The following is a 26,822-nucleotide window of genomic DNA, read 5'->3' as shown; positions in this document are numbered from 1 at the left end:
GGCCAGTCATTCAGTTCCAATACCAAATCTGGCCAGATTTCGATCAAAATAGTGTGTACATGTACAGTGTAATTTGGTCTTTTAGGAGGAGGTTTTTATCAGCTAGCGTACATTCCTAAAACAAATTGATTAATTGCATGTAACTTCAAAGAGAGAACAAAGTATTGATATCAACATCAACAACTACTATTGCGAGAACAACGGATCTTGGACTGCCGCCGTAAATCTACATTGGAATATTTTAAAGTGACATATGAGAGAGAGGGGGCCGGGAGGAAGGGAGAGAGAGAGAGTTGTATTTCGATGTATTTTATGTAAGGATTGAGTATCTCCTCTCAACATAAAAACCCGATATATTTCTGAGAAGGAATCTCAGAAATTCCCTGTGCTCCGAAGGTATCGAGGAGGTAGGTGAGAGAAAAACAAAAACACTGAACGCAGCATCCTCCCTTTACTGACGTCTTCCTGCTAATTTTACCAGAGTTATTCCTAGAACATCAAAGCGAACATTCGATCGCGAATTGCCAACCATTGGCTTTTCTCAGCCTTCGCAGGGTACTTTTCAACATATGTGGTGTGGCCTACGGACAACAGTGACATACTAGCTGAACAAGTATGCACTGTGACCCTGTCAAGAATGAACTGCGCGATCATTTAAAATTAATGTGGTAAATATCAATTATTTCAGACAAATTAATGACGTTTAACTGCAAATAAACTAACAGTATTAAAGTGGTCACTTGATTTAAGGTAGAACGCGACTCGGGGACAGATATTCGGGACTTCAAATTTTATCAATTCTTTTCCGATCTACCATTTGTTAGGGCTCGTTGTAAAGCTATTGATGGAAGTATAGTTTTCACTGTCTATGCTTTTCGAAAATAGAAATTTTTTATTTTTCCCCATAGAGTTAGTATAGGGATTGCAGCCATTTTGAATATTGGGAAATCTTGGGTAGTTCATCTCTCTAGTATCAAATTTTGCACGTTGACCCCTGATTTTTATTGTTGATTTGGTAAGAGAATGGTCGAAAGTTTCATGAGGAAAGTTTGAGCAAAAGTTTATTACGTCTTTCACTTTCGAGGTGCATACTTATTCTACCTTAAGACTAGTTGGTAAAACTTATCTCACGATGCCTTTCATAAGGATAATGTTGGGGCATAGTGCCATGGATTGTAATGCCGCGAAGCGTTCTGGGTATTGCAGTAATATCTTGTCATGTTGAATTCTCATGTTGATTAAACAAATTAAAGAAGTTAAGTGTTCAATCGTATTTTCATTCTTCAAACACTATCTCTCATATTCACCACTAACACATTTTAAGCACGCCAACGTAGGAAAGAAACAATACACATAAGACCAAAAACTAAGACTATCATTATTTAAAAGGAAAAATATGATTCGCATTTTAGACATTCAAAACTGCTGTGGGAAAGTGTGGGCTCGCTTTCAAGGCCTCGTCGATTGGTCAATAGCCTAGTCGCAAGACGAACCATGTTTGCCTTAGGAGATTTTTGGCCTTCGCCCATACTCCAAAAATCTCCGAAGGCAAAAATACTTCGTCTAGGAACTAAGAGTAATTGGCTCAGAGCCCTGAGCACAATGAAGGACCTAGCATCAAGGAGTGAAAAGCCGCCCCGCTCCTCGCTTCATCTTCTCAAAAACCACAGCTATCACTACTGCAAGTAGCGCACTTTGCCTTGATTGGTTGGTGAAGCGACGCTGGACTGGAAAGCGATATGGTAAAATGTCTTAAAGTCGATGGGACTGGCAAACCACGCAGGCAGTAGCAGATACAACCAATGATGGAATGGACACGTTTTGGTTCCACTTCGGTTTCAACCAAAAGGATTTGAATAAATGTCGAATACCGTGGATTATACCTTTGTACTTTACTCAAAGCACAATACACAGTCCTGGAGATATAGTCTCACATGATACCTTTCGTAATTTTTATTTATGATTTGCTTTTTTACAGTACACTTTCCTCTCCTATCCATCCAAAAGTACGTCATAACACAAAGTATTAAGATTTCAAACTCAACACGATGTGTACACAACGCAACACGTCATTGGATGAATTCTGGTTCGTACCAAAATTCAGCTGTAAACAATAACATTAAATATATTTTTCATATTTCATTTCATGTTGGCAAATTATGAACATGCATGCTTTGATAAGTGTAACAGGAACAATAACATTGGATATTTCCTTAATTTACATACAGAATAAAATATATTGAAAATACGTTAACCTGTAGTAACATTTAATGGAACTTGAAAGCCGTAAAGGAAAACTTCGGGTCATGCAATACAGACTACCGGAAATGATTGTTAACGGCTCTCTAGAGATTATACGTTGCTCGATAAATCGATACCATATACGGTACAGAATGGCATTATCCGCGGCATCACAAATCACATGGAAGCACACGCAGAACCACACGGCCTTAATCTGCAGTATCCTCTGTCCGTTTCTACGTTAAGTTTTAAGCACAGGGTGAAAAAAACCTGCCGGACACACGGATTGTACGATGCTTTTTCGGTATTCTCCTTTGTATTGAAAGGCCATTCAATAGCGAAAGTTTTTTGAAGACTTGAAAATGCTAAATCGACAAACGAGATTAAATTGCAGCGCAGATTTCGAAGAGATAAAATCCACAAGAGACATATGTAAACTGTTGACCAAATCATAACAAAGCTGATATATTTATTAAAATATTGGGAAAGTTCCGATATAATATTTCAAATGAACTATACTCCATTTCTATGTTAAAGTTCCATTAGCTGTACTTTCAACTTACTTTCTGGTGTTTTTGTTTTGTTTGTGAAAGAAATTGTCTTCTTCTACTCTGAAATTCGCGACAAAATGCATATGGCTAAACTTGTCAACATTGTCTGCGTGTATGTAGTATCCAATATTATTTATTGCTGACAACTGAATTTGTCATATTTAAATTTGTACCTAAGGAGCAACAATAAATGTATCACCTGTTACAGCTACGGAACCCTCTTTTGCACTGTCGAGTTTTTATGGGAAGAGCGCGTGGATGTATAGGGGCCTATGGTGCTTGGCAAGCGTAACATATCTTCGGATTTATGAACGCGATCCTGCTTGTAATGACTGTCCTATATATTTATGCCAGTCTAGGAATGTGCCAAATTTACATCGCAGATTGTTGACAAATGTTGTAAAGGTACTCTGTTTGCTGAGTGCGAAAGGTATACTGAAGCACAATTTTGATTTATACTGTTTATTTGTCAGGTTTTTCCTAATTGTCCACTATTTAACAGTTCTCTCCACAAATGAACAGTAAAAATTAAAGTTGAGCTTCAATATACCTTTCGCACTCAGCAAAGCGAGTACTTTTACAACATTTGTCAAAATCTGTGACCTAAATTTGGCACATTCTTAGAAAACATAGATTTATTTTTCAGGATCGGGAAAATACAAATTTGAATTTAAAAAAAATATTCTCATACTTTACCAAATTACCAATGTCTTATCAATCAGGAATTTCATTCTGTGCAGTCTTTCTCGGGCATCTATTAATTATTGAAACATGAAAGACGATCTACTTACAGTGGTAACTCGTTTTCCAGAATACATTTCTTTACAAACTTAAGTCTACTTGTGGTTTTTACTTGTACATCATTTCGTTTAAGGAACGATGGGTTACATGTGCTACTAAACAACTCCTAAACATTTGTATCTTCATCTCTCTACGTTGGCTTTGGGATATGGGGATAATCTTCCTCTTAGGATTCAGACCTCTGCTTATTGCTGCAAACATTAAATGAGGTGGTGCGGCAAGGATAATGTCCCCTCTACTTAACGAAGTAAATGAGTCAAAAGCCATACAAACTTTAGCTTTTTGAATGTGGTGACGTCATTCTTTAAAGAAAAACATAGATCTTTGTGAGAGAATTTACCCAAATATTGTACAGGTTGACCACTAAATTGAACAGGGAATCGTGTTACATATAATAGTTCCTGTACGAAGTGTAGCATAAACCATACCCATGGTTGTGTCACAACATCGCTCTTAAAATCGCGGAAAGCACCAATATTTGTACAAAACTTCAATTTCAGTAAATATTTGATGGTTGTGGTGGACAACGCCTGATATGCTCCATTTCCTTGGATACACCAGTTTCGGAATAGAGTCTTCTCTCCAACATGGGATACTGAGCAATCATGGAAAGGCAATTCGATTCCTTTTATCAGAATGTGTCATTTTATTTCATTAAAAAAGCTAGCGAGGTGGCCAGAGATGTGACTCCAAAGTCGAAAACGGTACTAATTTTGGGTGAACCGACACTTCGGTGAGGTGTAGACGCTCAAATTAATTATGCAATAATGAACATTACAGTGGCACTTTATACGAACAAAGTAACTTTCGTCTGTCACAAAAGTCACCTGTACACTGAGAGCACATTTTCCATATAAAGTTTGCTAACATGCAAAACATCACGATAGCTTACCCCGACAGAATTCATTGAAGAATACATCATGCTCGAACAATTTGAAAAATATCGGTAAGTTTATTCAAGTTCAGTACTGGCAACCAGCCTCGATTACATGTACCAGCAAAAATGACGCTTTTCTGAATATGGCAAATTATACCTTGTTCATTTTTTACTAAGGCCAAAAAAAAAAAAGCTGTTCAACGGGCGGGATGACTTCAAAGTTGGGTAGGTAGGTCGGATTTTTTTTTTTTTTTTTTTTTTTTGATTTTTTTTTCTTAAACAGAACATATAATATAAACACTTTTTGTGTGTTTCATGCTTTTTCTTAGTCACATAAAATATACTGGATATGTTGTTTAGTACGTTCATGATTTTTTCAATTTTTTGTTGACATGGGTTGGTTGTCTCACAACAGCTTCTTTGCCTTCACTTCTACAGTTCAATCTACGGGTGCCGCCAACTGGTAAATTTCATGAATTTCTCAAAAACATCACAAAACCTGTTTTGAAGGCTGATATACCGATTTTTCTTATTTTTGACCCTGACCTAAACTTTGGAGGGGAAAGTGAGAACTGTTCGTAACTGCCCTCCCACTGGTATACACTGAAAATGTGCTCGCCCACGGAATGTTGATGCCCACTGCCCTCCGGTATCTACAGTCTGCCCGCTCCCCACTCCCCACAACAATTCAATCTCCCCGCTGCCCTCTCCCCACTTCTGAAATTCCCCATTGCCAACTAGATGTCCACTAGGCAACCCAGATCAACACAAAACCATGCAAGCAGTTAGCAGTATACCTTGGAACATTGCTCCCCTCTAAGTTAGGTTCTATCAAGCACGCAGCTTTCCCCTCCCTCTACGTATTTTCCGGTGCCCACTGTCAAAAATTTTCTCCCCACCCGCTGGAAGTAATGAAATTTCTTCCCTGCCCACAGTAAATATTGATATTTTCTCCCCGCCCGCTGATTAGTTTTGAAACCTGCCCGCCCGCTGCACGAACAGCTTCGTTGGCGGCACCTGAATCTAACGGAGCTAATTTCTGTGTTGGTGTCACCAGACATATGAGCACTGTGCATTCCAACCAAAACTCGCGACTCAGAAACTGACGGGTCAGCCCCGGGGATGTCCGGGTGACGTCGTCGAACGAGGGAGCGAAATTAGACCATTCGTACTGAGTCCAAGTCAAACAAATGTCACAAGGTGCATTCTCCAGGTGCCGCCAACTGGTAAATTTCATGAATTTCGCAAAATCATCACAAAACATGTTTTGAAGGCTGATATACCGATTTTTATTATTTTTGACCTTGACCTAAACTTTGGAGGGGAAAGTGAGAGCTGTTCGTAACTGCCCTCCCACTGGCATACACTGAAAATGTGCCCTCCCACTGAATTTTGATGCCCACTGCCCTCCGGTATCTACAGTCTGCCTGCTCCCCGCTCCCCACAACACTTCAAGCTCCCCACTGCCCTCTCTCCACTACTAAAATTCCCCATTGCCAAGTAGAGGCCCACTAGGCAACCCAGATCAACACAAAACCATGCCAGTATTTAGCAGTGTACTTGGAACATTGCTTCCCTCTAAGTTAGGCGTTTAATTTCTCCTCAAGTTTTATCAACCACGCCGCTTTCCCCTCCCTCTACGTATTTTCCGGTGCCCACTGTCAAACATTTTCTCCCTGCCCGCTGAAAGTAATGAAATTCTTCCCCGCCCACATTAAATATCAATATTTTCTCCCCGCCCGCTGATAAGTTTTGAAATTTGCCCGCCCGCTAAAAAACTTCGCACGAACACCTTTTTGCACGAACAGCTTAGTTGGCGGCACCTGATTCTCGACAACGGAAAAACAAATCATGTTCGTCCTGCTGTGAGAACTGCTGCTTACAATCACACGTTCGATAGGTGAAAGCCATGACGAAAATCGGAACGAATGATGACTCAAAGAACAATAAAGAATTTTCAAGGAACACTGAAAATAGGAACACTTGAAAATATAGACTGTACAACCACTCGGACGTGAAATAAACGCCGGTGAAACAACACAGTACAGAGTGTCTATGCTACACGGAACATGTGGCGTAATAGTTTATTTTCCACGGCGTATTAACCCTGCCCTTCACCTTGACCAAATGTTTGTGATGCGCTTCCACCTTAACTCTTCAAATCATAGCCTTTATCAATCTCACTCAAGTCAATGTCATCGAAAATGTGAAGGTCATTCATCTTACAGACAGATGTTCATTGAATAATATCTCCGCGTTTCTTCAGATTCGTAAAGATTTCGGGGGAAAAAAAAGAAAAATGGGGAGTGGTCCAAATATGGGTCGGTCGGGCCCGTTGAACAGATAATTTTTTTTTTCTCGCCTTATGAAGTTACTACTATTATATTGAAAACCACAGTGTTTTGATTTCACAATTAAAATTTCCACTATAACAGTTCTGAAGGGAAACTGCAAGAGGTGAGTAAAACACAAACATTCAATGTTTTATCATTAAGTTTCAGAGTAAAACATACTGTTCTACACTATTTTCTTTTGTGGATTATTTTTTTCTTTCAAAAACACTTAAGCTTATCTTGATTAAATAGTGAATAAGCTTGCGAAATGATTGGTTTTTAAAAGTGTCTGTTCAAAGTACTAGTGCCTATGAACTTTAATCATAATGTTCTCATCTCATTATTGTCATGAAATTATTGTGCAAGAACTTTGACACAATTATTTCCATGATCAACGACCAGTACTCTACCAAACGGTTCGTCATCTGTTACACAAATACCATACGGCGAGCGGAGTCCATTGCCTTCACAGTCAACACGGCAAACAAATTTGCCTTCTGCTTCATACTTAACAACTCTGTTATTATCACTATCTGAGACGTAGACATAGCCGTGTTTATCTACTGCCACGCCACGGGGATAATCAAACTGGCCATCACCACTTCCTTGGGAGCCGAATGAATACATGAACTGACCATCAATATCAAACACTTGAATTCGATGGTTATCGCCATCTGCCACGTAGACATTACCATCACCGTCTACACAAATAAACCATGGACGATTAAACTCGCCTTCCTTGCTACCATACCGCCCAAACGATTTGATATGATTGCCATCTTGGTCGTATATGTGAACACAGTGTGCGCCGTAATCTACAACATACAGCTTGCTATTGATGGGGTTTACTTCAATCCCGACGGGGAGAGAAATGTTCCCCTTTCCAAAAAATCTAATAACTTTGCCATTCTCATCGCAGACACATATCTCCCTACGTCCCTCATCTGTTATAACTATATTACCGTCATCGAAAACCGTGACATCATTAGGCTGCAATTCATCTAACCTCATGAACTGAACCATATTATCATAGTTTCTATTAAAATTAAAAGACTGTATTCTATTATTGTTATGATCACAAACTAAAGCTGTGTCATTTCGTACAATTTTCACACCATAGGGACGGTTAAGTTGACCAACCCCTGAACCCTTCTCCCCAAATTTACAAAGCAAACCTTTCTTAGGAATAACTTGAATTCTAACAGGTGACCCCTTCACTGGTTTATTACGAACAGACACCGAGAGTTCATGTTTTCCTTCAACCTTTGCATTGGTTTTCAAAGTCAAACATTCATTTCGATCATCGAATACTCCCACTTTCTCTGTGCTGCCGTTGGGTGATTTCATTGTTGATTCAATAGTCTCTGCTGACAGTGACACTGCATTCTGTGATGATCTTTCTTCTTTTGATACAGCTATAGTTATGATGATATCTTCGTCAACTCTTGCATAACTTGGTGCGCTGCTCACTTTACATGGGATCGATAGTATCGCTCCGACAGTCTTTCTTTCACAGAAGTCGTCACATGGTTCAAACTCCATGTAGTCGCTTTCTTTGGGTGACATTCCGTTTCTAATTCCAGTAACCGTACCACTTGACTCGCTATACCCACTTTGGCCGACATCAAAACCGATGTGTTCCCATAATGCATCACATTCTCTGCATATTCTCTCGCATTACTCAGGTCACTCTCCATTATATCCAGTTCTTTCAACTGTGCATCCAGATTCAACTTCCTCGCATTATACTCTTCTCTCAATTCTTTCACGAGTTGGTCGCCACTTTCTTGAATCATACCAGTAATATTCTCAATGGCACTACGAGTGTGTTCTTGTATTTTATTTTCTTCTCTCTGTACGCATGTCTCCAGAGATTGCAGTACGGATGTAATACTCGCTTTGCTATCTCTTGCTTGAGTTTCTTTCACTTTCACTTTGTCGATAGCAGCCGACAGCTCTGTTGTGAATTCTTTGGCAGCGTCTTTCACACATCTGTATTTGTGTTCTGTCATGGGATGGTCTAACACAGTGCATTTCAAACAGATTGCTTTGTCACACGTGTCACAGTAGAATTCAATCTCGTAGTTTGAATGGTTGGTGCAGTGTACTGGAGGCCGCACTGAAACTGGGTCAACGGACTTTGCCTTCTGATATTCGACAAGAGACATCAGCCGATGTGAGCTTGTGAGAGGAATTTGTTGGTGCGTTGTCACACAAATCTGACAAAATGCCATGGAACATTCAATACATTGTTGTACCTGGTCACTTTGTCTACAACCTTCGCACTTTCTGGAACCTTGGTCATTTTCTTCGCTATCTAACACCCGAACCAAATCGTTCAAGAAGACATTGTTTTCAATGCCCGACACGCCATCATCAGGAAGTTCATGAGAACGCCGACATATTGGACAGGTTATTACGCCACTTTTCTCAGCCAGCTTACCTAGACACGGCTCACAAAAGCTGTGTAGACACGGTAGAATTTTAGCATTCTTGTACCGCTCTGAACAGATCCCACACAGGAGAAAATTCTCATTGAATTTGTCCAGAATCTCTGGTTGATTGGAAGCCATGGCGCTCGCTTTCCTTATATTAGATCAGTGAACTTTGACATGTATTATGTACTGCCGTATTCAGGGGTACACCATCTTATATGGGGAGTGGCGGGTTTGCGAAAAGATGTTGAGGGCCGCGTGTGAAAAAATGTACACAAGAAATAGAGTATGGAAATTTTTTTCGAGTTGAATAGAAAAAATAATTTACTTGATGCTTGCAATTTTTGTTTTTAATCTGTATGGTTACGTATGGCTTCAGTAGGCTGTATGGAGCTGCCACCAACGGTGGTATTTGTAATTTGATACATCTTTCGTACATTGTCGCCATAGCCTCGCCTTCTCAGGAATCAGTGCATAACCTGAAAGGGGTCTGCACAGAAAGATTTATCAGAAACACATGAAGTTGACAACCCTAGTAGTACTTGGATTTTATACCATTTGCATATACATATTAGTAATAATATGTAACAAGTACCACCTCAAACTAACTTGTTTCATTGTAACCTTCACATAAGCTGCTTCTTTATATATTGAAATTCCAAAACTTGATACAAACTTGTTCAAAAATGTGATCGATAGATTTCGTGAACTTTGAATCATGTAGGCCTAATTTTAGTTGACAAAGTTCAGCGCAAATTGTTCGTCAAATAAGATTAAGGTAATATGCGCATCGAAAGTTAAAGACTTTATACTTGTGCTCAAACTTTCCTCGAAGAATATTTCAACCATTTAAAATCAAGAATTAAGATGGGGGGTCATCATGCAAATTTCGGTACTAGAGAAACAAAACCCTAGATCTACAATTGGCGGTATTTGAAATTCAAAATGGCCGCCATCCCTGTGTTAACTCTATGGAGAAAAATAAAACTTTTTTTTCGAGCTTTAATAAATCTGAGACGGTGACAATAGACCAAGAGCTTTAAATTATACCTCCACAAGTGGTAGATCAGAAAAGCATTGTAAAAGTTTGAGTGATCCAATATCTTTCCCCGAGGTGCATTCTACCCTGTGACATTTTTGTGCTAGTATAGGTTTTTTGTGCGTGTGTTTGAACTTACAAGTTTTGCAAAACAAAATGAAGTGCTGTACTTATACTTTTCAGAAAACATTTGCTACAAAGAAGCTTTTGGAAAATGCCTCTCATTTTTGGTCAAAACAACAATTTCTCTAGCATATTTAGTATATATTTTGGTGTCCTTATAAATATTTTCACTACAAGCTAAATTTATTTTACAGAATATCCAAAATCTTCTCTTTATTCGAGCAAAATGTGTAATATTGAGTACAACGACGGCTTTGCCTGCAACGAGGTATACACTCGAATTGTACTATATCCATGGCCAACGTCAAATCAATTACATTTTATGAATAGTAAAAATAATTTATGTAATGCTTGCAATTTTTGTTGTTAATCTGCATGTGGTAACGTATGGCTTCAGTAGGCTGTATGGAGCTGCCACCAACGGTGGTATTTGTAAGTTAGTACATCTTTCGTACCTTGTCTCCATAGCCTCGCCTTCTCAGGAATCAGTGCACAAACTGATAACGGGTCTGCACTGAAAGACGTATCAGAAACAAATAAAGCTGACAATCCTACTTGGACTTTGTGTCATTTGCATATGCACATTGGCAGAAATATGCAACAAGTGCCACCTCAAAATAACAGATCTAGACTTGGTTCAAGCCGGTGAATTTTTAAAAAAACATAAATAAGGTTCATTTGTAATAGTTGATCTTGTGTCTCTCCTATTTTATACAACCTATTTGGAATTTGGCAGCCCAGGCAAGGTTTTCCTTACGATTGCACGCGTAACCTTTGAGTCTGCGCAGTAGTGAGTTTGTTTCTGACGGACGGATTCTCCGGGAGAAACTCCCTGTATAGCGTTCATCCCACTCTTTAACATTTTTGTAGACCTCTTCGCTGAATTTCCATTGACGGGGATTCAGTTTTATCCCCTATTGTATTTTAAGGAAAGCCGTAGTTGGCAAAGGTTCTTTATTTAATTTATGCAACTATGACTACCAAAGCATTAAACCTTACAAATGTGCAGCGAATTTCCAATATTATATATAGACTTGAGTGAAGTCATCGTATTTTTTCCTCTGTCGTTGCTAATTTGTACCGTTTATACATCAGAAAAAAACCTACAGATGCCGTAGCAGGTTTTCGATTTTGTTTGACAATCCCTATACATTATTCTTTCCACGCACTTTATCTTAATTATGATGTTTCACTACGGACACAAAAGAGAAGCGTAATGAGAGAATAATCCGATCGGTTTTTCGAGAGATTTATTATTTTAATGGTAAAGTGCAGTCAGCAGTTTTAAACTGGTTGTACTTCAGTCCCTGAATATATTATTCACAAATTACTGATAATGTGTTATGATTTAGACTAATGAAAGGTCAGTGACGATCCCGATCTGAACCCGTAGTCGAAGGAGAATGGAAGGTGGGGTGGGGGTGGGGGTGGGGGAATTCACGCTCGGTGCTTAAGTAGATAAATCGCCCGTAAAATCTTTTAGCCCCTCCCCTTTAGTCCGGGTATCTCTCCGTATTCCAACATTACAACATTTTTCTATACACTGTCAACAATAATGGTTGAAAGAAATTACATGACGCCATTGAGCTATTTTTATGGATATTAACAAAAGTTTGATACCTGAAGCATGTTAAGTGTCTTTGGTAATTAGTTCAGCCCCTATACCGAGTGAAAATTCAATAGCGCTCTCTTGAGGTGTCAGTGGTAAGATTTAGAACCAATCGAATCATTATTTAAATTGGTGAGTCTTCATTGAGGGTGTAGTGTCAACGAAATTAGTTTTGAGTCAGAAATAATCGGTTTCATATCGAGAGTAAGTGGTGTATTGGATACCCTGATTCAGGGATTCTTGGAGATTGTACATTAAGAACGCGTAATATCGTAGCTGTACTCGTACGGAAATAGGATGTTTGCAATCAACTGACGTTAAAATTTTCCAGGAAGCATTGGAATGGAGCCATGTTCCAAGAGTGGTCGTTCGGACCAGCTGCTTTGTCGACACCATATATATATATATATATATATAATATAGAGAGAGAGAGAGAGAGAGAGAGAGAGAGAGAGAGAGAGAGAGAGATACGTCGCATCAAAATCAAGTGAACATATATCGGTGATCTTTACTTTGTAACTTGAATTGATCTCCGAAAGAGAGACCTAAATTTCCTGGACGAATGAGAATGATGTTTTTGTCTTACAATCACACACAACGTTAAAACTATATATTTTATGACCATTGACAGCAATTGAAAACTTAGTGAGTGATACAAGTTACACGGATAATTGAAGCGACATTACATCACATGTACAGGCTGTAGAATGTTAGATCACGATATATTGAAAATAATTAAACTAGCTATTAAATTATACAATCCATGCAACATAATGAACGTGTGATTCAACAATATTAATTTACCCCATGCGATGTCATAATGAAGATGTGATAATGAAAGTTGTTACGGTGAGGAATTATACAAACATGACTGCATCGACTTGATCTGCTGGTGTGTTATTCTTTATTATCACAGCAGTGACTACATTGATAAGCTAACTTAACGACCTCGGCTATGGGTAAGTGGCAATTCTTGACTATCATGGCCTGTGCGTTGGCAATTCTGCTGACTTATAGCTCGGCTTTTCCGAAGGTCAAGACCAAAACGTCACCACAAGAGAAGACTGATTCCAAAGTTAGAGTCGAAGTGAGGGAGAAAAGCGAGCTGGACTGAAAAGCCCGCGCATTGCGTCCCACCTTCGTAAAGCGTAGTACTCAAGCCCCGATACTCCATGCAGGTGATGAGAAAATTGATGACGAGTACATCGTAAAACTTAGGGTGTGTGAACGTCAATCTTCACCAAGTATATGTCAAAAGCCTAAACATTTGTTTGACGACTAATTTAGATGTCTGTCTGCCTGCTTGTCTGCTTGTCTGTCTGTCTGTCTGTCTGTCTGGTTGTCTGTATGTATGTATGTATGTATGTATGTATGTATGTATGTATGTATGTATGTATCATTCGTACATATTTTTGTATGTAGGATGGATGGATGGATAGAAGGATGCACTTGGACGAAATATCTTGTGTAAATTTACTTGGTAAGTGAAGGTCTGTACTTACATGCAATGGTGAGACAAGTTTCTTATGTGGCTTAATGTTAGTAGCGTTGACGTCTTTTCTAACTTCAGTTTGGCACAGTTTGTAATAGGATAGTGTATTTTTTTGCAATTTGCTTTTCTAGCTTCGCTGGATTGATGAGGTTGAATACGTTGAAGAAGACGAGGTAGTCCATCCAACAGTATTAATACCACCTTGGGGTTTGGACAACGTATATTCGTCCTCTCCACTCGGTAAGTATTCTGAGATACACATATTTTTTCAATATTCATTCCCTCAGATGTAAATAGTTAAGTTACACAACCAGTACCCCACCCTCGATAGAATCTTCCAAAGTTTTTTTCAGCCACCGATTAGCAGTACACTGACTGCTTTTTCAGGGTTATCACAACAAGGTAGAATCTGATAAAATGCAGTCTAAATAGTAGTAAAAATGATGTCTCTAACACTCCTGTAAGTGGGTAATCCGTATAGTACAATATGACTGGAACGTGACTCGAAATGCCATTGGGTTTCTATGGTAAGCCTGGCGCGATTGAAAAGATTAGGAGTTGAATGTTTAGATTTGCAAAAATATTTCCGTTTTTGAGTTTAGGGTACAGTATTTTGAAAATTGATACTTTTCTCGGACATTATTACCGCGACTTTACAACTTCACCAAAACTATCATGATCAGCATTGAGGGCGGTGTTCATCATCAGTAGTTTGATTTAAAATAACATGATACATTACATAATTAGCTGAAATAAAAATACTAAATTTCTGTAACTGATATCATATCATATTATTGCCACAATATGTGGCAAATTTAATTGCCTGAAAATCCTTGATGTTTTATATGCCATATTGTGAAAATCTCGTTAAAATATGTAAATTACCAGTTCATTCATATAAAAATGCAAAATGTCTTTCACAACAATCATATAATTATTGCTTCATTAACATTCATAGCACTTTAATCTATTTTGATCATGTCTTTCCAGTTGTATATCCCTCATTGAGAAATGTCATGAAATATACAAATTGTCAATTAGCTGATATCAAAATGCAAAATATCGTTCATATCTACTGTATCGACGTTTCTCAATAAATATGGTAATTTTTTTCCAATTTCGGTCTTGTCTTTCCTGTTAGAGGTGCCAAATTGGAAGTTCTAATTTGTTGATCTGAAAATGCTAAATGGCTTTCATTACTTTTATATCATGGTATCTCAATGTACATACAAAGTTTAGGTCAAGTCCTTCAAGATATTTATATCTTAAGAAAAGTGGTTAACTATTCAAATTAGTACTTTGTTGATCTGAAAATACTGAATGAATTTCTTTAATGTTTCATGTACATATAGCTGTTTCGTTAAACTTTTCTCAAGTCAATCAGTAGATATATCCCTTATACAGTTTGCTGATGTTGAAATGTTAAATGACTTTCATAACTGTTACATCATAATATCATCAACGTCAATAATAAGTTTTGTCGAATTAAATATGCAATCTGATATCATATTATCTCCAAAGTACACAAAAAGGTCGAATGAATTCCCTTAAGGTAGAACGCGCCTCGCCGACAGAAATTTGAACTCTCAAACTTTTACGATTCTTATCCTTGATTTTGAAAGAGAATGGTTGAAAGATTCCTCAAGGAAAATTTGAGCAAAAGTTTACGTCATTCACTTTCGAGGCGCAAATCACCTTAACCACAGTCCCTCCACTCAATTCAAAATCGAAAATTTTATCTTTCCCGATAAAATTAACGCTGGAATGTAAGATGTTTTGAATTTCAAGTGTCGGTAAGTATTGGATGTGTTTTTCTAGTATCAAATTATGCACAGTGACCCTGGTTTGTATTTCAAAAACGGAATGGTTATGATGTTTTCTTACGAGAAGTTTGAGCCGAAGTTTCAGTTTTGAAATGTCCAGACCTAAAGTACCCATGACCGGGACGTATTACCCTCACTGGTAGAAACGTTGAACAGCTGTTGGTAAAAGGTTGTTTTCTTCAAATGTTAGTCCGATCGTCTATTCAATTCAGGACATTTTTGAGAAGTATTCAACTGTATTTCTCTACATATCTTGTGCAGGAGACGGTCGTGGGGTCATCGTGTTTGTACTTGACACTGGCATTCGTTACACTCACGTTGACTTTGGACAGAGAGCCAAGTTTTTCTGCGATGCTTTCAATGATGGATACAACGTAAGTGACAGTGTCCATGACGACATAGAAAAACATTATAGACTATTATATCATGGCTTTGTAAATACCAATGAATTCTGTGACGTCATCCCCATATTATTACTGATAATATATCCAGTTGTCCGATATTGTTGCCCCAGATGTTTTCTACATTTACAAATTCAATGACATCGGCAAAACGATGAATTAACAGCAATAATGTACCCATTCGGGCCACTCTCGGCCAATGGACTCAAGCAAACAAGTCTGATAACCTAGAAACTCAGAGAGTGCGTTGCAGTAGCACACTGACACATTCTAATAACCGCCAAAACATTTCAAGACTTCGCAAAACTAAATACAAAGAACGAATGTTTTCTTGCTTCAACACCATTTTTAAATTTTGCAGGGAAATGATTGCACAGGACATGGTACACACAGTGCTGATACCATTGGAGGAAATACTGTTGGTGTAGCGCCTGGAGTTACCCTGTACTCATGCCGTGTTTTCGACTGTAATGACCGTGGAAGATCAAGTGGTACCGTGGGAGGTAAGTTAAGGCGGTAAAATCAAATGTTTCAATTTGTTATCAGCGTTTTGACGACCACTGTACCTTTCTCAGGTGCACCGCAATCTATTGTGATACGGGTATTCGAGAAGACACTGGAGAGAGTATAGAGCTCACCGTATACGAGCATATTTATTTTGCTGTGGCGAAGTCTTTTTCTTTGCACATCGGTGAATACTTTCTTAACATCAACTATACACTAAAAAGACATGTCAAAATATGATATAGTTGACAAAAATGTGATAATATTATTCACTGAAGCGGAAATTGAGGTTTGCGGCTAACTATAGCACCTGGTATTTCATACACATGTATAATTATACGATATGATATGGCCTTCATTGGGGTGATCTTAAGTATCTTGGATATCTTTTCGGCACGTTTAAAGATGTACATCGATGAAGCTTCTTGACTCTTACTATAAAATGTTGACAAGTATAGTGAAAAGCTACGAGCAGAATTGCAATGACCTAAGCAATTGTCATGGTTACAGTTAGGGGACCATAATGTGTCACACCACACAGTGCTTCGTTGAATACGCGTGACTATGTTTAATTCGTTATTTCGCTTTGGTTTACTGTTGCTAGGGTCAGTACTCCAAATTTTGTTGGTGTCATTGTCCTATAGTGACCTTTTCCCAGAAATCCTTGCTCTCTAAGTTCTAGCTCTTCTAGGTTGCCAACAAAAAACCTATATGAATACTTAATTGCGTCAGGTATCCGACCAGCTGTGGTTTCCATGTCACTTGGTAGTGGTTTCTCCAGGGTTATGAACAATGCTGTCAATTTAACAGACTCACTGACGCCGGATACACCGTCGTCGTTGTAGCTGGTAACCAAGGAAACAATGCATGTTTCAAGTCACCGGCATCAGCTCGCCAGGTATTCACATCCTTCCTCTAAAGCCCCACTAGCTGTTAGTATCTTTTATATTTCTTTCAATAAGACGGTTTGAAATCAAATACAACTTACGTAAAAATTCTCATAGATGTGTGATCACAGAAGGTTCTTTAAATATCGGCGATGAACGTACAGTTTAGATTTTAACAACCACATGATTTTCGAGTTGCAGATCAAATATGGCTGCTGAATAATTAAAGTAGACAGTGAGCAGTGTTGTTCGATCCTCAACCAGGGCTCTGTGTTAGTTTCTATGTGTGTGTGTTTGTTTGTTATACATGTTTTCATATATGCAATTGAGAATCAATAAATGCTGGATAAATATTACCTCTAACATTTCTTCAGTGGAATTCGATCGAGTGTCCGGTTTGCCTTGCAGAGCTCGACGAGTCTACATGTTGCATATCGTTAGAAAAGTAAACATTTGCAACAAATTAAGTCTTTGGTGTTAGATTACAGCGCGTTTCCCATACACTGACTAGTCTACAATCACGACAGTCGTTTCAGCATGCCACTCACAACAAGCTTGACACTGCACTACTCATCATCAAGGTTTCTTTCAGGTATTTACATGTACTTTGATTTGGGAAATACAACTCTGACGAAACTCACTGACATATTTTTCGAGTGTCGGATCTATATCTCGAAGAAAGTCCTCAACATCAACCAGACTGACTCTGGGCGCGTTCAGTTGAACACTGCTTCAGCAAGGTGAAGAAAATTTTGAAGGTAGAGAGATATTGCCGTCAACCGTTGCCGTGTATGATGCCGTCCGGGAAATTACGTGCCAAAATACCGCGAACTATTTTAGAAACACTGGGTGTGTTATTTAATGGCACAAAATGTACAGTGTTGGTTGAGAATTGCACTTGCATGTGTAAAATCGACACTTTTCTTCTAGTCTATTTTGTAGCTGTGTCATGTATTTGGGAGAAGTGTCCAGTAAGAAAGTTTCATTTAACTGAGACAAAAGAGAAAGCAGAAAAAAGTTTCATGCAGGAGTGTTAAGAATTTTCTGGTTGATAATAAATATTGTTGTATGGTAGAGTTGACTTTTCAGATCCTCAGATTCAGATCCTCAGATCCTCAGATTCAGATCCTCAGATCTCAGACCTCAGATCTTATAACTTCAGACGCAGATTCGGAATTAAAAGTTCACAACTTTCAAGGTTTGATGTAATATACTGATAAATAAAGAATAATTTAGATTTGAAAAGGCTTTAGAATTATTTTATTTCTATCTTGAATCTTGAACTTAAAAACGTCGATCTCAGAATCAGAACGTCATCAGTCGAAGACAGGGTGCGCAATGATTCGACTTGTTATATCATAACGTGAACGTTCCCTCAATACATAGAGACATAGAGATAAACACACACCAGCGATAGAACGATCAAGACCGCGACGATCATGTAAATGCTGGCTATCGACAGTCCGTATTTTACCATCGTTCGTAATATTGATGGCGAGGGAATATAATTAATCCATGTTGGAAGCCAGTGACCCCGGGCTAAATAAGAATTCAGGGGTCGGAAGAAGCAAGTTAGCTAATCTGTTATTGTAGATCCGTGTTCGGCGAAAATGTTTATGTAGACTATTTTGTTTTCCGGACACCTGGTACCACCACTAACTATCAGTGGTTCAGGATGGTCCTACTTAAATTTGTAAATCTCAAATGTCCCATGGACCTGGTAATGTATTACCTTGAATGAAAATGATTATTGGACGAGTTTTATGTCATATTCATAACTGCCTTGTATATGTCATATTCAAATAGCGCTGTTCACGGTTACAGGTTTGTTACTAAATATAGCTGTACGCGCGCGACATCGCACACGCAGCTTGAAATGCGGACAAATTTTACCAATGTTGCATACGTGGCCGTTTTTGCAGCCAGTACTCAGAGTCGTGAATATGTTTTTTAGTAATCACTGTTACACTAGCAGTCACCCACTGAGATGTATTTTCGTCGTTGTTGCATGCGTAATTTTCAAAAGCGTTATCTGAAAATGCGGACAAATATTTATTTTTGCATATTAATGAGAGAACAGTGACGTAAACTGTGAACGGCCCTATTAATATTTAGGGGCCCAAGCCGACCGGCTGGGACCCTATTGTTATTGCTCAAGTTCTACTGACTTCCTCTTCTTCTTCTTCTGCCGTTTCTTTGCTCACCTAGATCTCTCGAACGGCTGAACGAAAACTTCTCAAACTTGCAGGGCTTATAGGAGCCAATTAGTACTCGTGCACCTGACCCTTGAAATTTTGATTGGTCACGTGACATGGCGGCCATATTGGATTTTCCAAAAACCTAAAGATGGCTTCTCCAAAAGACCTAGGGGTCTAGTCGATTTGAAATTTTTTGTATAGCAAGCATGACCTAAGGTCTTTGGAATTTGCAAATAAAATCGCATGCGGTCACGTGACCTGGCCGCCATATTGGATATTCTAAAATACTCATTTAATCTTTAAAAATCTTCTTCTCCAGAACCAAAACACCAATTGAGCTCAAATTTTACTCATGTCATCCTTACAGTGCTCTCTTTCATAGACCTTAAAACGGAAGGACAGGCAACTAGCTATTTTCTTTCATGTAATCCTGGTTATAATCCGTGAAAAACTTGAACACTCATTAACATAAACAAACGTAACTGTTTATCTCTCGTATCGCAAGCTCACGGAAATTCCCGTGATTTGAGAGACTTGTCAGACGCGAGATTATGTTAATCACTACAACATTGCGATCAGCGCACGCTCAAGCTTTCGCGTCTAATTTCAAAGTGTCGTGCTGTAAGCAACAATGGCCGATTGAGACGGAGACGCGTGAATTTAGTCCTAGTTTTACAAATGTACGTTTGACTTCCTCCCAAAAATACTAGTACAAACCACGAAATAAGACACGTAGAAACGTACATTAGCACTGTCATGCATTATTGTTACAACAGAGAAACATGAGACGGCCAGAAAAATTACTCAGAGGAAACGCACAAAATGTTGTGTTGTACTGTTGTAAACAACAATGGCCGATTGAGTCGGTGACGCGTGAATTTAGTCCTAGTTTTACAAATGTACGTATGACTTCCTCCTAAAAATACTAGTTCAATCCACGAAATAAGACATGTAGAAACGTACATTAGCACTGTCATGCATTATTATTACAACAGAGAAACATGAGACGGTACGAAAAATTACTCAGAGGAAACGCACAAAATGTCGTGTTGTAAACAACAATGGCCGACTGAGTTGGAGACGCGTGAATAGTCCTAGTTTTACAAATGTTCTCATGACTTCCTCCTAAAAATACTAGTTCAATCCACGAAATAAGACACGTAGAAACGTACATTAGCACTGTCATGCATTATGAAGAGGGTAAAAAAATTACTTAGTTGAAACGCACAAAAAGATCGTCCATCAACAGCAATCATGATGGCCGATCGAGCTGGAGATGCCTGCACGTGAATTTGGTACAAATTTGGTGAATTTGGTACAAGTTTTACAATGTAAACATGATTTGCCCCGCAAAATACTAGTCAGTTGACGAAATACGTTGAAACGTTTACTATCATTGACATGCATTATCATTACAGCAGAGAAATATGACAGGGTATGAAATTTTCAGTTGAAACATGAAGTCGCTTCGTAAACAACAATGGCCGATCGGGCTGAAGACGCACGAGTTTTTAAAAATACTACAGTGCCGAAGTGCAAGAAGTACATAATGAAGTAAAAGAAAGTTTACAGCATTACACATGAATCAGAAATAAACGGAAGAGTTATCAGGGGTGTACAATGATTAGGTTGCAAAATTAACTTTGCCGACTCGATCATGAATTGACGGGAATTACAAAAAACAACAACAATAAATATACCTAATAGTGACTCATCTGTCGAAAATGGTAGCAAAATTGTCTGTAAAAATCAATGGGTAATACAATGCTTGAAAACAACGTGAACTAGACCCCGGAACAGAACGCGACTTGACTCGACAGCACAGGTATAGCGTCTTCTGTGTAGCTCCAGTGCTGCCAAGACGTCACTGTGTCATCACGTGATGTGTTTTGCGTTTACATAACTGCGCAGAGGATTATAACCCAGATCGTACGGGTAAACACGCAAGTTTCTTTGTCTTTTCTGGCAGTTGCCTGTCCTTCCGTTTTTAAGGTCTATGTCTCTTTCAAGTTTGCAAAAAGCATTTTGATCGGTCACGTGATATGGCCGCCATATTGGATTTTGTGAAATCACAATTTAATCTTAAAAATCTTAATCTCAAGAACCGATTCACCGATTGAACTAAAATTTTACATCTAATATCTGAAGTATGATCTCTTTCAAGGTTGCGAAGGGCGTTTTGATCAGTCACGTGGTTTGGCCGCCATATTGGATTTTGCAAAAGATTGTAATTTAATCTTTAAAAATCTTCTCCTCCAGAACCAAAACACCGATTAAGCTCAAATTTTACTCATGTCATCCTAACAGTGATCTCTTTCAAGTTTGCAAAAAGCATTCCGATCGGTCACGTGGTTTGGCCGCCATATTGGATTTTGTGAAATCACAATTTAATCTTTAAAAATCTTCTTCTCCAGAACCGATTCACCGATTGAACTAAAATTTTACATCTATCATCTAAAGTGTGATCTCTTTCAAGTTTGCAAAAGGCGTTTGGATCGGTCACGTGGTTTGACCGCCATATTGGATTTTGCAAAAAATCGTTATTTAATCTTTAAAAATATTCTTCTCCAGAACCAAAACACCGATTGAGCTCAAATTTTACTCATGTCATCCTTACAGTGATCTCTTTCAAGTTTGCAAAAAAAAATTTCGATCGGTCACGTGGTTTCGCCGCCATATTGGATTTTGTGAAATCACAATTTAATCTTTAAAAATCTTCTTCTCCAGAACCGATTTACCGATTGAACTAAAATTTTACATCTATCATCTAAAGTGTGATCTCTTTCAAGTTTGCGAAAGGCGTTTGGATCGGTCACTCGGTTTGGCCGCCATATTGGATTTTGCGAAATCGTAATTTCATCTTTAAAAATCTTCTTTTGTAGAACAAACATACCGAATCGACAGAAATTGTACATGCATCATCTATAGTGCTATCTCTTTCAAGTTTGTGAAAGGCATTTGGATAGGTCACCTGGTTTTGCCGCCATACTGAATTTTGCAAAAATCGTAACTTACTCTTAAAAATCGTCTACTCCAGAACAAACACACAGATTCAATTGAAATGTTATGTATATCATCTAAAGTGTGATCTCTTTCAAGTTTGCGAAAGGCGTTTGGATCGGTCACATGGTTTGGCTGCCGTATATGGTTTTGCAAACTTGTAATTTAATCTTTAAAAAACATTCTCCTCCAGAACCAATACACAGATTGAACTAAAATTGTACACTCATAATACCTAGTGGTAGTTCTTTTTAATTTCCGAAAGGCGTTTGGGTCAGTCAGAAGGTTTGTTCGCCGTATTGGATATAGCGAAAATCGCAATTTAATCATTAAAAATCTTCTTCTCAAAAACCAACACACAGATTCAACTGACATTTTACTTATGTCTTTCTTAGTACGAGCACTTTCAAGTTTGCGAGAGGCATTTGGATCGGTTAAGTCGCCTCAATGTTCATAAGGCAGCAGTTTAAAACCTCGTCAGTCAGAAGATCGATCAGTGATGTATGTTATATTGTACACTTGAAAGTTAAAGACGGCACAACAGACTGCAATGCCCGCTAGCAGTCACACGAACCCTAATCTCGGCCCCTTGTGTAAGGCAACTTTGACGGCCAGCTTTTGTACGCCAGGTGACGTTGTCAAGTATACCGCCACGGAAGTACTTAGAGGAGTGTGCCACTAGCTTTAAGGGTGGCCGACTGGTGTGATTGACTGAATAAGAGTGGGACAAGGTCCCGCCAGGGCACAATTACTGGGGTCTACGCACAGCTGATATGTGAGTGTCAAGGATCATAAATTAAGCTATTCGGGTATTTTTATATGTAGGTGTCTGAATGCACGCTCACTTATCCATCACGAATAAAAAGAAAGATACATGACATTGCAAGGTGTGGTGTTTTGTTTATGATTATCTATCAGACATGCATGGAGTGGCCCTTGTGCGTTATGTAACTGAGAGCATGTAGCTGATTAAAGATGTAAACAAGACCACATGAAGCCCAGTGTGTTTATGTCGTAAAAATCGCTGATACACATCGGTTAAAACAACACCTTGTTTTATGAAGTTCTGTAGCTTGATTGTATTTCACTGTAATTTCTTTCTGCCATTGCACGCCCGGTCTGTGAAATTGCCGAAATTTACCCGATATTTATCAGCGATTTGGGGACTCTAATATCGATACTAGACGATACTAGAATTACTTGCCCTGTGCCTCGGTACGCCAGATCTGTGAAATCGCCGATATTTACTCCATGGTTATAGGCAATTGGGGACTCTATATCGATAGTAGACGACACTAGAATGACTTGCCCTGTGCCTCGGCACGCAAGGTTTGTGAAATCGCCAATATTTACCAGATATTTATCGGTGATTTGGGGACTCTAATATCGACACTAGACGATACTAGATTCTGTTTCGACCACCTAATAGATCTAGCCGAGCCAATCTATCTTCGATATTGTATAGTCTATTAGCCGTAACTATCGGATATCATATAAAAGTGCAATGTCGCCGTGTCCTTGCCCTAACAGCCGGTGATAGACCAGTGCGAGAACGCACCAGAGTTGTCGACAACATAACAAGTTTTACCAAAGGCGGCAGCCAGGAAACACGAAATCATAAGAAAACTTCTTGATGACAACGTATTCAGTGCAACGGGTGTCGATCATTCCGATGTGATCGCTGACCCACCAAACGGGTTGGAGTCACTGAACTTTTTCGAAGAGGCTGTTCAAGTTACGGATAAGTTTGGAAATCCGTGTTTGGCTGTAGGTGCCTGTGTGATTATGGATAATTGCGGTTTCCACCACGCGTGATATATTGAACAAAATCTCCAACGACTATTGCGGAAAGTCTATTGTGAATTTGCAAAGTTAGGTCACGTCAAAAGCATACGGCTTTTTTTACAACGAAGAGCAAGTAAGGCACTCCTGAACGGCGAAATGTAGGTGGTATATTGCTGCGAACAAGCAAATATCCCTACTGACTTTAGAAACTTGTGTGAATTGGCTTCCTTAATGATGAATTCGCAAGAATTTTCAGTGTACTGTGACGTGATATCGTAAACAGGTTATCAGAGAAGGCGCTCGGCTCATCTGCCGAGTCGACGTACTAATCCGCACTTGTGTCGTGCAAATGCGCAAGTCTTGTTGCGATATTTGAGCATTTAACTTGATCGTCAGTGAAACAAAAAGATGTTATTCCATATCAAAACATTATGTGTTTTATATTGTAGGGTTCTGTTTGCGTAATAGACATGAACATTTGGATTTATGATCCGTGATTTCCGTGATCCGTGGCATGATTCAAGCTGGCCGTGAATACGCACTGACGTTTTTGGTCATGACCCCTGACCCAAGTGTCATCGATACGCTGTGCGCTGTCCGAGCATCGCTTGCCAAATTCATGGAGCTTGAAAATTTTGCTCTACCTGTATGGGGGCACTTGAAAATTAATTGGTCCTTTTATGTTTTACATTTTCCGATTCCAAGTTTTTTGTAGGTAATTTAATGAAAAATGAATACCATCTTTATGTCATTCAAATGTTGTAATGTTAGTAATAATTTAACAGAATCTACAACCATTTTGTCACATTCCATGACTTTTATCTCGAAAAACTCTAAACCTGTGTGATTGTCGTAAACAAATCAAACTTGAGCCTAGTAAGGGACCGTTCAGTTTTTACGGCCGGGGGGGGGGGGGCCGGCAAAATCTTGTCGCCGGTGTTCAAAAAAATATAGACCCCCTGCATTTTTCGTGAAAAAATGATGACCCCCCCTTTGTCAGACGAAAAAAATTGATGACCCCCCCCCCCCCCCCGCTGAAAAATAACCAAAACCCTTATGTCAAATTTACCCGCACGGTTTGAATTTGAACTCCGGTACGCGGCGCACTTTATTTGTATAGCAGAGATGCCAGTGCACAAACTTCTCAGCCACATCCATGCAAACGTCTGTTAATTAGGACGACTGTAAGGCAATTTTTAACTTCATTTCCATAGACAACTTATGTCCATGGACATTGTATAAAGTAAACTTTATTGGAGTGGTTCGCCAAAGGCAGCCCTCCGGTTAAGAGGGTCATGGGCCATTACGTAAAGTCAACTTTATTCTAGTGGGCAACCAAAGGTGGCCCGCTGGTAAAAAGAGGGTCGATCATGGCCATTGCACAAAGTAAACTTTACTGAACAGGGCCGCTGAAGGCGTCCGGCCGTTAAGATGGTCATGGGGTATTACAATAAAGTCAATTTATTGTAGTGGGCTGCCGGAGGCGTCCCGCCGGTAAAGAGGGTCGATCATGGCCATTGCATGAAGTAAACCTAATTGGAGCGGGCCGCCAAAGGCGTCTGCCCGTTAAGAGGGTCATGGGTAATACGTAAAGTATATTTATTGTAGTGGGCCGCCGAAGGCGGCCCGCCGGTAAAGAGGGTCGATCATGGCCATTGCATGAAGTAAACCTAATTGGAGCGGGCCGCCAAAGGCGTCTGCCCGTTAAGAGGGTCATGGGTAATACATAAAGTATATTTATTGTAGTGGGCCGCCGAAGGCGGCCCGCCGGTTAAGAGGGTCGATCATGGCCATGGCATAAAGTGAACTTTATTGTAGGTATTATGTTTTTGAAAATGTGGTGACCCCCCTTTCCTACCAGTGAAAAAGTGATGACCCCCCTTCGCGGATTCCAAAATTATGATGACCCCCCCTTGGATTTTGCCGCCCATCCCCCCCCGGCCGTAAAAACTGAACGGTCCCTAACAGGGCAGAAGCTGCAACCGTTGATGATTTTTGCAATCTCTATCCAATATATCAACTACAGTTTCTTGCGGTCTCCCTTCAGCAGCTCAAACACACAATGTTCAGTTTGTCGACAAAGCCTGTATATATTAAACTATGTATTAGGTGATAGTTTAATTAGAGTCCAGACTGACAGTCAGTTGTCAGCACTGATGCATGGTACACATACACAGCTGCAGGCTGTGCTAGCAAGCTGAATACTGGACAGTTCAACATGCTGTTGAGAGTAGAACAAGAACACAGTTGTATAATAAACTGAACAAAAATATTGTCAAAATTATCAAAGTTAATACATCTACTGCCTATTGGCAACTGTCACTATCAGATACCGCCCTGCTACTGTAGTGTCACTGTTACTGCATACGTGAGCAGTGACAGAGATAGCTCTGACTCTGATATACATGGTAGTTGAAGAAGAGTTTGTGTCAAATGACGCTCATGATAGTGAAACATTACCTAAACAAGATCAGGCCAAACAGCTACACAAGAAGAACACATGGAAATTTTTGAATTCTGGCATATGAGAATAATCAAATATTAAAGACAAAAGATGGGGTCACCATGCTTGATTTTCTAAATTTTCACAGTCTTGTCATAAAATTATACAAAAGTAAAACTTTGAACAGTAAAGATGGAATGGAAAATATATGACTAAATGGAATTATTTATTTTTTAACCAAATTTGCAATTATTACGGCCTAAATTTCAAAGATGAATAC

At 39.1% G+C, this 26,822-nt stretch overlaps 3 protein-coding genes across 3 annotated transcripts; 1 reads left to right on the top strand and 2 right to left on the bottom strand.

Moving 5' to 3' along the window:
• Window positions 1–7,157: 7,157 nt before the first annotated feature.
• On the bottom strand, window positions 7,158–8,150 carry LOC139150959 (tripartite motif-containing protein 2-like). Its single transcript, XM_070723483.1, has one exon. It carries the CDS (start codon window positions 8,148–8,150, stop codon window positions 7,158–7,160), a length of 993 nt encoding a protein of 330 aa, XP_070579584.1.
• A 119-nt stretch (window positions 8,151–8,269) lies between these two features.
• Window positions 8,270–9,376, bottom strand: LOC139150886 (E3 ubiquitin-protein ligase TRIM56-like). The gene has a single exon (XM_070723365.1). It carries the CDS (start codon window positions 9,374–9,376, stop codon window positions 8,270–8,272), a length of 1,107 nt encoding a protein of 368 aa, XP_070579466.1.
• Window positions 9,377–12,991: 3,615 nt separating this feature from the next.
• LOC139150809 (aqualysin-1-like) lies at window positions 12,992–17,074 on the top strand. The gene is made up of 5 exons (XM_070723243.1): window positions 12,992–13,096; window positions 13,633–13,741; window positions 15,586–15,698; window positions 16,087–16,228; window positions 16,962–17,074. Exons 1-5 carry the CDS (start codon window positions 12,992–12,994, stop codon window positions 17,072–17,074), a joined length of 582 nt encoding a protein of 193 aa, XP_070579344.1.
• Window positions 17,075–26,822: the final 9,748 nt, after the last annotated feature.

The sequence above is a fragment of the Ptychodera flava genome, chromosome 1 (genome assembly GCF_041260155.1).
Source record: "Ptychodera flava strain L36383 chromosome 1, AS_Pfla_20210202, whole genome shotgun sequence".
In the NCBI taxonomy this organism is placed as follows: domain Eukaryota; kingdom Metazoa; phylum Hemichordata; class Enteropneusta; family Ptychoderidae; genus Ptychodera; species Ptychodera flava.
Note: the sequence above shows the minus strand (reverse complement) of the source record. Positions and strands in the feature narration are given on the sequence as shown.